The 12,064-nt window shown below is 39.5% G+C and overlaps 1 protein-coding gene across 2 annotated transcripts in view; it reads left to right on the forward strand.

Annotated features, from left to right (window-relative positions):
• The window catches only part of CEP85L (centrosomal protein 85 like), a 122,589-nt gene that overhangs the window by 37,690 nt on the left and 72,835 nt on the right, over positions 1-12,064 (forward strand). For both annotated transcript variants that reach the window (XM_052781226.1, XM_052781227.1), the window contains exon 3: positions 10,372-11,135. In XM_052781226.1, coding sequence (XP_052637186.1) covers positions 10,372-11,135 — 764 coding nt within the window. The remainder of the gene's footprint in view (positions 1-10,371; positions 11,136-12,064) is intronic.

Below are 12,064 nucleotides of genomic sequence, written 5' to 3' on the forward strand. Positions count from 1 at the left end.
GCTGTTGTTGGAGATGGCACCTGGAGTAAGTTAGAGAGTTAGGATAATACAAGGAAGTTTCCTTTGGAGCCTGGAAAGTACAACTTCTGTCTGTCTTGGTATAGGAAAGTGGAGGGGTAGGTATGTTTCTGCTACTGGATGTTCTCTTACAGAGAATGAAAATACCTAGGATTTTCCCTCTCTGGAGGGTAGGCATGGATTTCTGTTGTGGTGGGCCAGGTTACTCCTTTGGGTTTTTTTTTTTTTGTTGTTTTTTTTTGTTTTTGTTTTGTTGGAGTCATCTGTAGCTGGGGATGAAGTAATGCAGCAAGAGGCAGTATCTGGTGGCTGTTGAAGTAGGTGGTATTTGTGGCATGGGTATCTTGCAGATTGAGAAAGGAAGGAAGACAGATATATTGGCATCTGTGGTATTTTTTTTTTTTTTCCTTTAGCCATTACTTTTAATGAAGGTCCTAGGGGGATATTTGATTTCTGCATGTCTTCACTGTTAAGTGCTTGTTGTTGGAAAATGGAATTGGAAGCTATAGATGGCCTTCATAAGAAGGCAAATGCAAGTTAAGATCTAGACTTTTAAAAAAAAAAGAAACAACCAACCACAAAGGGAAAAAAAATCCCTGTGGCGGTGTAAGTTTTCACTCATACTTTTATTTCAGCAAAATGAAGTTGCCTGATTACGTGACTGCTGTTCCGGAATATTGCTTTATCCTCTTATCTGGGGGGAAAAAATAGAACCTGTTAATCTAAAAATTGTTCTACAGTTATATAACTGTTTCTTAAAAATAGCTCCAGAATGGTGGAAAAGAAAGATACATTCTACAGGGTACAAAATTTCTGTTTTGTTCAGTTTCTGCTTTTTTTTTTTACATAGAGCATCCACATATTATACCTAGTATTTTTTACTATTTTGTGGTGGCCAGTTGCATGTTACTTACATGTACTCATACAGCAGCTTATGAACATCCTGTAGCACAGTTCTCTATCAGATACTGTATATGTACGGCAGTAATAATAGCACCAAAGCTGAATGCTGAGGAGCTGGTAGACAGAGAGGTACACAAAGAGAAAGCATTGAGGATGGGGTATCTCTTTGTGTGCGTGGCAGTTACTGCTGTGAAAGTTTAACTTTGAAATTGATTGTTCAGAACATTCTTTATTATGTTGTGTTTCTAAAAATCACAATTATATTTGACTATGGGTGTGTGATATCCTTGGGATAAGGAGGCAAAATGCATAAATCAAAAGGTTTATTGTATTCTGGTAAAATGAGTTCATTCTTTTAAGATATACTTCTATCTTAACATGCTCAGTTTTCCCTTCTAAAGAGATTTTATGTAAGTTAGGTTAGCTTTTGTCTTTGTAGATTAATTAAGCAGATGGCCACTGTAAGCTTGGATCAATAGCAGTAGAACTAACTTGTTTCCAGTGACTGATACGAGTAGAAATTTGCTCTTGGTCTTACCTGCTCTTTACTTCAGACTTTGATCAGATACAGTCTGTGAAATCTTTTCTGCTTCAGCTAAATACCCCATAGTATTATATTTACCTCCTGTGCTTTTAATGAATCTGTACTTTCACATTTCTCTAATACTGGCATCTGGAATGTTGAGTACAGTAAGGAAAACAGAATCTTATGGTAGTTGACTGCTGTAATTATTTTTCTCTGCTGAATAATCTTTTCCTGTAAAACATATTTCGCCTGCTGCTTTTTGAACTGTGTGCTACTTCATTAAAGCTCTCCTTGTTGCATAGGACTGATACCTGATTTTATTTTGGAGTGGCAGCATCCCACGGTCTGTACAGTGCTACCCTTCTTTACAGTGCCCTGTTAAATCATCTTCTGAATGTGGACTTCATGTGAGCCAGCTAATTTGACCCAGATCTGGCTCAAGAGTAGGAAGTTGTTAAATTTGTTTGAATATGTTTCTCTTCTGGAGTTGTGGATTCCCCATATGAGTATTATTAGCCTAGATATTGCTGGGCAAATTGGCACTTCACAGAAATATTAGTAGGCAGTACTATTTTATATTAAATCTTAAAATATTGGTTATGTTAAGATCCCTTAACCATGATGGCAGTACTTGATGTGATATGTTGGCAGCTTAGGGGTTTTCTCTTCTTTTTTTCTCTGTGCCTGTATATACCTAGTGCCTGTTAAAACCTCGGTTTTATCACAGCAAATCCCAGGAGCAAAACCACTTAAGTGTTTTGCTTTTTTTGTTTGCTTGTGGAGTTTGTATTTTTTCCCTTGTCAAAAATTGTTGCGCTGGCTTGGTACAATCTCCCTGAAGTCGACTGTTGCAAAGCACAAACTGTTGTTAGAAGTTTTTGTTAAGCTTTATTTGTTGAAATACACTGTAAAGTTTTTATTATTTGAGACTTGTGATAATTGATATTGCCAAACAGCTAGTTTACAGGAACATTTTTTTAAGCAGGATTTGGATCATTTTACCTGATATCTTCTTGCACAAAAAAAATCAGCTATATATTTCAGGGACATGTGTATTAATTTTTAATGAGGGATGGTTTAGATGACAGGTAATTCTACCAAATGTCTTTTAACTTCAGTTGATATTGGGAACTTTAACTTCAAACCTGACTGCAGTGGAACATAGGAGAAAACACTTTCTACTGAGCTAGTCTCCTTCCTGTGTAGTGGTTTTTAAACTGATAATGTATGATCTTCAAAAAATCAAATGTATAATCTCCATTGTGTGCTTCATTTTTGCACTGATTCTGGTTTGATGACCCACGTGCAATTCTGTGGGAAGATACTCAGATTGCCTCTTGTCAACTAACTTAAGTGATGGAATTAGGAATTTTGGCTCTTGAAATGGCCACTGGAATGCAGAGATTGATTTGTAGTGCTAAGAGGAGATCATACGAAGATGCTGTCTTTCCACGTGGTCCACTGTATCATTTAATTGCGTGTCCTCGTTGCTGGAAGTTTGCCAGAAGGGTTGTGGAAATGAGTGACGTTGCAAATGGAAAAAAGGAAAGTCATTAACTGTAGAGGAGGAGGATAATGAAGATGATACCAAATGGCCAGTTCAGAGTAAGTTAGATGGGTTATGTTAGGCAAGTTTCTGTTAAAGAATTTTCATACGTACATAGTATTCCTTTTGTTCGTAAGGGTGTCTGAGAAGCTGTTTACCATTTGCTGGAACTCAGTGTTACCTCTGAGTTTACTTCCTTGGATAAGTGTGTATGCTACCCTGGTACTTCTGCATACAGCTTTTACTCTTTCCAGCACTGCTTTCTGCTCTGTTTACTAAAAATGCTTTAAACTCCTCTTGTAGTATTGTTTGATTTTTGTAGGTTGTTGGAGGCCTGTGAGGCTGACCTACCATTTGTTCCTTCTTCCATCTCTCTACAATAACATTGTTTAGGGGTAGTAGCTTTACCAGTATTTCATCACACATCTTACTCCGTGATGATGCTGTTTGAAGGGAAGTAATAAAAGCAACAAAATTACTTCGGTTTCTGAAAATTCTGTCTCAGCTGCAACCTCTTAAGTTTGTATTTGCATTATTCAGGGTTGTACTGTTCGTACTTTTTGTGAATTATGTAGATTTTAAAGGACTTCAACTTTTAAAACTATTAAGTTTTTAGGTACAACTTGCATTCTTTTGGTATGCAGCACAGTAGATTACAGAAGATTCTACAGGAATTAGTTTGAAATAAAGTAGAACTGACTTGGAGTTTGCTATCCACTTCTTACGTAAAACAGTTCTGATCGACACTGCCAGTACGGTAACTGATGATGGTGGAAGCCAGTGAACTTGCTTCTTTTTTCCAGATAACATTAATTAAACTTGCTTCTGAACACTACATGACTGTTCTTGCTTTGAAGGCATAGATGTGACACAGGCAACTCAGTTTACTGGCAGCAAGTATTTTAATATTTAGTATTGTCTTATTTTAAATTAGAATTAATTAATTATAGTATTAAATTGTATTTTCCCTCTAGTAAGTTTTTTGATAGTTCTTTTTTGTTTTAGTCCCTTGCTGTTTAAACACAGCATTTCTAACCATTATTTGTTTATAAATTGTATGAGGATTTTGGGCCCACTTTCTCATACAGAACTTGTTCAGTGTCTGAGCAGTTCTCTCCTATGTCTGCAGCGCTTCCTTTTCTGGTACAGCTTTCCGTGATGCATGCTTGTATTTATTTATTCTTTGGAAGAGATTTATTTGCAGAGATTTCCTCCATTCATTCACCTCATATTTTGACATAATAAACTTGAAGTAATATGAACAGGGCTTGCAAAAATGGCAAAGATTTCTAGACAGTGTAAAAAAAAAAAAAAACCCAAACAAAAAAACCCCACCCCAAAAAACCCAAACAACAAAAAAAAAACCAACAAAAAAACCCCCAACCCCCCAAAAACCCCCCTCCAGCCAAAATGAACCAACCAAACCCAAACTCTTCTGTGACTGCTACTGCACCCTGGAAAGGCGTGCTTTTGCTTCTGGAGGTTGATGAGTCAGTCTCTTCAGGGCTTTTTGCTAGGGTTGGCCTCCTGGCAGTCCATTTTGAAATTTCTCAGTTGGCTCATCTGATTATCTATGCTGCATTAAGTCTAGTCCAATCTGTAAGTAGGTAGGTAGGGGGGAACTCACGTGTAGCATATATACTGCTGTCATGGCACATCATCCATGGTCTTTGTTTTTTGACCAGCTCCCAGGAGAGTTAGACACTGCTGTTGTTGAAAGCAGCTTTTTTGGAGAAGGTTTCTGGGAGGCAGCCACATGCTTGCATGGTAGAATGAAGACTCATGGCCCCTTCAGTAAGTCGTATGTTGGACGCTGGAATTGTTTGTGGCTTGTTGCTGGGGTCCATGCAGTTAAGAGTTACAGAACAGTTCAGAGAAGCATTCAGAAGAACTGACATCCTATAACAAATGTAAGAACTTCTGTACACTAAACTGCGGCCAGATTCAAGACCGTCAATTTGTATAATAGAGGCTTGACTTCCCCCATTTATCTTCTGCTCAGTTATTAAGAATAATTCAGTTCATTTTCCTGGATTGGGGTAATCTGTGTCAGTGTTTTGGGAGGTGGGAGGGGAGGGCAGGAAGAGAAGGTCAGCTGTTTTTAATACTGGTGTTTTTCTCCATGGTCAGGACTTTCTAATTATACCCTGGATAAAATATCAAATTTCAAAGTCTTTCACACAACGAAGGTTCTCTGTTTTCAGTGGCATTAGATACACATGCATCCCATAAACATAGGCATCACGTGCATTTTGGTTTTGATTAGTATTGGGTAACTGTATTAGCTGATTGCTCTGCTGTTGTTCGATAATATCTTACTGGGAGCAGTGAAGAAACTGTCACATATACATGAATATCTTGTAGATGAGGGTTCTTATAGTTGTTCTTGTAAGTTGTTCAGCGTTACAGTGAACCTTCTCTGTCTCTTATATGTTATGACTGACCATTGGGCAACAGATACAGATTTTAAGTAGCTGAATGATGGTGATGTGTATCTGGGCTGAGAAATGGCTTCAGAGATTTTCTTCTAGTTATGATAAACGTAGTTGGCACTGGTGATTTAAAAAGCATAGCACAGGAAAACGTAAATGAGTAGGAGGAGTTCATTAACTTTATATTGGAGGGTTTCTTTCTTCTCCCCTTTCTTCAGAAGAAAGTGTCTGCTGTGCTCTCTCCCTGTGATTAGGTTTTTATTAAGACCAAAATTGGTGCTGGTACATTATTTTCTATGCCAGATATGCAGTCATGACATAGTTCAGAAGTGTAACACAAGGTCGTAAGAAAGCCACATGAAATGCTCTTCACTTTTATTCCATCTGCTGTTATTACATGGTAGAAATCTTGTAGCACGTTTTTAAAATAGAATTTTTTCAGTTTTCTAATTTATGTGGCTTTGGAAGTATTGGACCAGGTATTAAAATGTCATGCCTATTAGAAAAGTGCTCTAGGGAGCTTTGTGGTGGGCCCCCCAAAAATTTATTAGGTTAATTGAAAAGCAAAATTTGACATACAAGCTTGATGCTGGTCAAAGGAAAGCCAGTAGCAATTAGCTAAATATATATATATATTTTTTTTTTTCTCCTGTCTCATTAAGTTTTCATTAATGAGAGCAGTCTTAAGCATTGAAAGACTCTGGAGGCACACAAGCCATGTTTAAGAGTGTTTGTAATCTTCAGATAAATACTAGTTCAATGAAGTAAAAATTGAGTAATGCTGAAAAGAGAGCACTTCTAATTCTGAACCAGGCATTTGCCTACCCTGACTGTATGGAAGGGAAAAACCCACTGCTTGCATAAAATTATCTTTGGCAGGATTTGGCCCAATGGAGCTTATTCCCATGACTACAGAAGTAATGTCTCTTAAATTCTATGGTGCTTTCTGAATTCTCTCCTATTTTCAATGAAATTTCTGATTTTCATGGGTTTTTGTGTTGTGAGGAGATGTTTCAGAATGCAGATGGGCTCCCTTTCCAGCTGAGCCTGCAGTCAAGGCAGACTGGAGCAATATGCTCTAAGAAAAAGTGTGAATTTTCTCATATGTTTCAGTGAGCATTAATGGGAAGACTAATTAGGACAACTTGAAGCCAAAATTGCTGTGTTTCACTTTGAGACAAATTATCAGAGACACCCATCAGCTGTAGTTAGATGTAGGTGGCATTCCAAGTTTAAATCTGCTTGAAGAGTTTAGAATCAAAAGTGAGGAAAAGAAGTTTAAATCTAACTTAGGGCTTAAATTTAGAGTAGAACAAGGAAAAATAAAAATTACCACATATGAGTAACTACTGTAATAAAAACAGGTGAAGGAGATCGTATGCTTCTAACTATTATTGTTTTTAATTCTAGTTTGAAGATGGCATGTAGGCAACATTAAGTCAGTATTCCAGACTGAAAATGCTATATTAAATACTACTATAACTTTTTTGTTATGGAACTGTATTTAACTTTTACAGATACATGCATACGGATAGGGGTTTTTTTCTTACCTTTCTCTTGCAGATGTGACATTTCTACTCATAGAAATATGCATAGCCTAAACCATAGGTACCCACAGTCAGTTGTTTTTGAATCCTCACATACTCTTATTTTCTTTGGATTCAAAAAAGCCTGTGGCTGCTTCCTTTGCAGGACTGACTTTGTGCTGTGTCAGCTTCAGCTTCTGGGTAAGGTACAATACAAAAGTTAGTTTGCTTGAGTGTTAGACAGGCAGCAGCCTCTGGCTAAGGAGTACCTGTACAAGAAGAGGTGCATTTCTTTCTACTGTGTGTTTTCCTTCCTACTCTCCCTAGGAGAGTGGGAGGAGAGCAGGAGTCTCTTCTCCCTGCTCTTCTGCTGCGTGCTCCCAGAAAGCAGGACTCTTAACTCGGTGCTTTCAATCTCACAATATATATGCTTGAGACTCCAGCTCCATCATGTCATATACACCTCTTTCACCTTCTTGTCACTGCTTTGACGTCCTCAGCCAGAGATGACCGAGTACCTTTATTTCTGTTGCAGAGCCAGGCTGGAAGCTGGCAGCCCCTGCTACACGTTGTAGCACGATGTACCTGATTTGTAGTGGCTATCTGTGCAAGCATCCACTGTGCTGTGAGAGAAGACAGGAAGGCAGAGCTGAGAGAATTTGATAACTGCACCTGGCACAGGCAGATTGGTTACATGTGATGGGCATATCACAATTTTGGGAACTTGTAGTGTTGCATATCGCTGTCTCCACTGCTGCAATAGCTGTGGGCACAAATGTGCTTGGTTGGAAGACCATGATTCCTTCCACTCGAAATGGGTTGTGTGGCCTTCTGTCTTCCTCTTTAACATGTCCCACCTCTTGAGCAGTATCAAGACAGAGAAAACTGCCTAGGAAAATGTTTCTCTCTGCAGTATAGAGTTTTTAAGGAAGAAGTGCAGGGTGGAGGGAAGGTCTTGCAACTTGCATGTAAAAAAATGGTACCTCACATTTATTAGCAACATGATCCATCAGGTAACAAGCTGGTAGTATTCTACTCTGCATTTCACTAATGTGAGCATCTGTGTGTATTTTATGGCCATCTTCAGCACCCTATGAATAACTCTTAAACTGCTGGTCCATTTCAGCCAGCTCTGGCAGTTTGGTCAAGTCTTAAAGATGACTATGTTCTGTAACTGCTGTGAACATAGGTGGCTGGGTGGAGGCAAGAGGCAATGTGGTGTGAGCTTATGCATTGAAACGGGAGGGTATATGGTGGGGCAGTAGTGACTCATTAGGAGGCAGGAAGGCTTCAGCAAGAATATCTATCTTCTTAGGAGCCAGAAGACAAGCAAGTAATAAACAGCTATCAATCAAGGAACTGGTTATTATTTTGTGGGCTATAATGCATTTTTCTCATGAGGAGTGTGGCTGTAGGGCTACATTATTTTGTGTTGTGCTGTAAGTGCAAGGAGTGAGGAAGTCCGGTCCCAAATAGGGAGGAGTATTCAAGTTGGGGGTAAGGATATCATTATTTGGATACGTCAAAAAAGAAGTGCTACCATTTTTAAAAGTTGTTGCACCATTGGAAGTGCTCTTCTTTTTCCTATCTGTGGCATGATATATTGAGTCAAATATATCCTTTGAAAGTGTGTCCAATTAATGTGTTCTGGCTTTCACCAAATCACATTAACCTAGTGTAGCTGTCAAACTGGGTATGCCAGTTGTACTTCTACAGCAATTTTTTTTTTTTCTTTTTAATTGTCCCACTGTGAACTCTTGTACCGGATGACAAATCCCAAAGAAATAAGTTCTCTCTAGGTTAGGATGAGAGAAATAAGAAGAGTGTATCTGTCTTGCTTTTGGCAAAAAGGACCCCAAAAGAATCTTTTAATTAGAGCAATTTCATTCTGTCTATCTGCCATGAACCTAACGAGCAATATGAGCTTGCTAAGGTGCAGCCATGTGACTTGGTGGGAGCTGATCCTCTAATGAGAGGATTAGGTGTTTATTTCTGGTTGTGCATCGCCTGTGATGCTAAGCACATGTCACTGGGCCGTGAGAGCTCTCAGCCAGTCCCCAGTAACCTCTCCTTTACCTCTCTCATCTTTGCTTTTCCATCCCCTCCCAAATATCACCTCACTGATTTCTCTGTTCTTGATACTTCAGCTTGGGATAGATTTCATAAATTATGCTACACACAGTTTCTGTGTGATGTTGTATTTGGGTCTGTAAATAACACAAAACCTAAATGGATCTGGAAATTTTTCAGAATCTTGTTTTTTAGCAAGTCACCTGGGGAAGTGTCATGGTTTAACGCTAGCTGGCCACCAAGCACCACACAGCTGCTCGCTCACTCCTCTCCCCCCACTGCTGATGGGATGGGGGAGACTACTGGAAGTGTAAAAGTGAAAAAACTCCTTGGTTGAGATAAAAACAGTTTAATAATTAAAAAAAAAATTGTAAGGAAAAGGAAAATAACAGAAATAAAACCCAAGAAAGACAAGTGATGCAAATGAAAACAATTGCTCATGACTGACCAATGCCCAGCCAGTCCCCAAGCAATGGCCCCCCTACCAACATCCCTCTAGTTTTATTGCTGAGCATGACGTCCCATGGTCTGGAATACCCTTTGGTCAGTCGGGGTCAGCTGTCCCGGCTGTGTCCCCTCCCAACCCCTTGTGCCCCCCCAGCCTGCTCGCTGGTGGGGTGGGGTGAGGAGCAGAAAAGCCCTTGGCTCTGGGTAAGCACTGCTCAGCAGGAACGAAAACATCCCTGTGTTATCAACACTGTTTCCAGCACAAATCCAAAAAACAGCCCCATACCAGCTACTATGAAGAAAATTAACTCTATCCCAGCCAAAAGCAGTACAGGAAATGTAGTTTGAAATCAGTGAGATCCAAAAGGGATGAATAGTTCTGTTCAAGAGGCCATCATTAAACTGGCTCATTTCCAGCACTGCCATTTTAGAAAGTGCATTTAGTGGATTGTTTTGCCTTTAAAAAAATGAGAAGAGGGGTGTTGGAAAGAGGAACCAGTCCTGGGGCTCCTGAATTGTGATATCTCTACCACTTGTGATGTAGAAGCTACTTAATATTATGTGGGGTAGGGGAGAAATCCAGCCTGCCACTTTAAAGCTGGGGAATGAACGCTGCCTTCTGCTCACAGCCTGAGAATTGTATCTGGAGCTACTGTTGCCACCGCTTAGTACAGTTCTCTTTTTCTAATGGCGGCACCTGAGCAAAATAAATTTGAAAATCTCCCGCTTTAATAGGTTTACATTCTCATAATCTTGAATGATTTAGAAGACCCTATTTTGTCAAGAAACCTGCTTCCTTCTATTTTTGTATTTCGCCTTGAATTTGATGTTTTGTTCTCTGGGCACTGATGTTAATGTGAGTTCTGTATTGTACTTAATTACGTGATAAATCTCTCTTCCCAGATCATTCAACTTCAAGTGGTACATCCTCGTTTAAGCCCAGCCGATCACTGGTTTCTATTCCCACTGCCCATGTGATGCCGTCTAATGGCAGCTCTTCGCTTTCCAAACACAGGGAAGCTTTCAAGTCTGATGGCTCAAAATGGAGTACAAGCTTTGTACGGTCAGGAGGAGGCCGAAATCAGGGTGCCCTGGACAATTCTCTTGACATGAAAGATGCAAGACCTGTAAGAAAATGGTCCTCCTTGTCTAAACTCAGCTCACCAAATACCTTCAGCCAAGATGGTAGTAGTCACTCAGCGGACTCCAGAGCTAGTACAGACAAAGCTGTGTCACCACAATTAAGGACAAATGGGCCAGGTTGTTTGCACGATAGCATGGAGTTGCTAAAAATTGAGGACAAAGAAATTGGGAAAAAGCGATCTTCTCTACTGGACTGCAAATACAAATTTGAAACGTGCAGCAAAGATGATTTTGTTTCAGATTCCTCAAGTAGGAGGCATGCCTTAGACTTGACCTACAGTGCCTTACCTGAAAGCAAACCTACGGCAGCCGGTTGTGAAGCCTTCGGACAGAGATATGCAACTCTCGGACAACAGGCTGTGAGCGGAGCTCCCATACAGCCAGCAGTGAGGACTCAAATGTGGCTTAAAGAACAGTTACGTGCAAATCCCCTGGACTGCAGGACTGCTGAGGAGCCCTACGGTGTAGCTGCATGGCATGTGCAGCAGCTTGAAGATTTTAGAACAGGTGACCAGCCTGTGCAGGTAAGGCCAAAGCTTGGTGTTTGCTGCCATCGTGTGGCATCATGTGTTATACCTGAGGAATAATATCGGGCAGTTTTTCATTAAAACAGGAAAGGGAACAGGTCCTCTTAACCAGGTGATGATGTTTTTAAACTTTGATTGGGGATGCTGCTGCTTGTTTCTCAGTATTACCTGACTGCCAACAGGTGCCTGTCTGCATGAGACTAGCATCTTTTTTCTGAAGCTGGACGCAGTAAGAGGTTCATCAAGGAACATTTTCAGTAGTTCTTAAGAGAGTCATTGGTCACAGTGTAGTGGGGGAAATGTGAATGCATTTGATCTTAATGGGTTTACTAAGAAGGCTGCATTTATGCATTCAGCAAAATAAGAATGACTCCTGCGTACTGTATGGATGAATACTCAGTCTCACTATGCCTAGCACTTAAACGGAATTCAGTTTGTTATTACTGCTTATTTTTTAACTAATTAAATCAACTAGAATCAACTAATAGTAGTCAATTAATATGTTTTATTTAAATAAAATAAAATGTGGGCTTTATGTGTCATACTTGAAGTATTTTCATATAGAAAATGTCGAACGCATGGTTTTAAGAGACAGATAATCTATTCTAATGTGATAAGTCACAATCTGTGTTTCCAGCTCTTCCCCTAATGGGAAAAGATAGCTTGTGAAGGAAGGCAGTATTAAAAATCTAAAAGTCCAGGTTTACCTATGTAGGTAAACTTGGCTTGCCAAAAAAATCCCAAGCAGATTACAATATGTAAATTTTCCTGAAAGGCATTTTAAGGCTAAGATGTTATCTGAGCAGATATAATCTAGCTGTATGTGCAAATTCCCTGTTTTCTCCAGCCTGAAGATATATTAAGTAATTTTCAAAGTGTTGTGCTCAAATTTTTTTGTTTCTTGCATTGTATATTCAAGGAAAGAC

The sequence above is a fragment of the Harpia harpyja genome, chromosome 3 (assembly GCF_026419915.1).
Source record: "Harpia harpyja isolate bHarHar1 chromosome 3, bHarHar1 primary haplotype, whole genome shotgun sequence".
Classification (NCBI taxonomy): Eukaryota; Metazoa; Chordata; class Aves; order Accipitriformes; family Accipitridae; genus Harpia; species Harpia harpyja.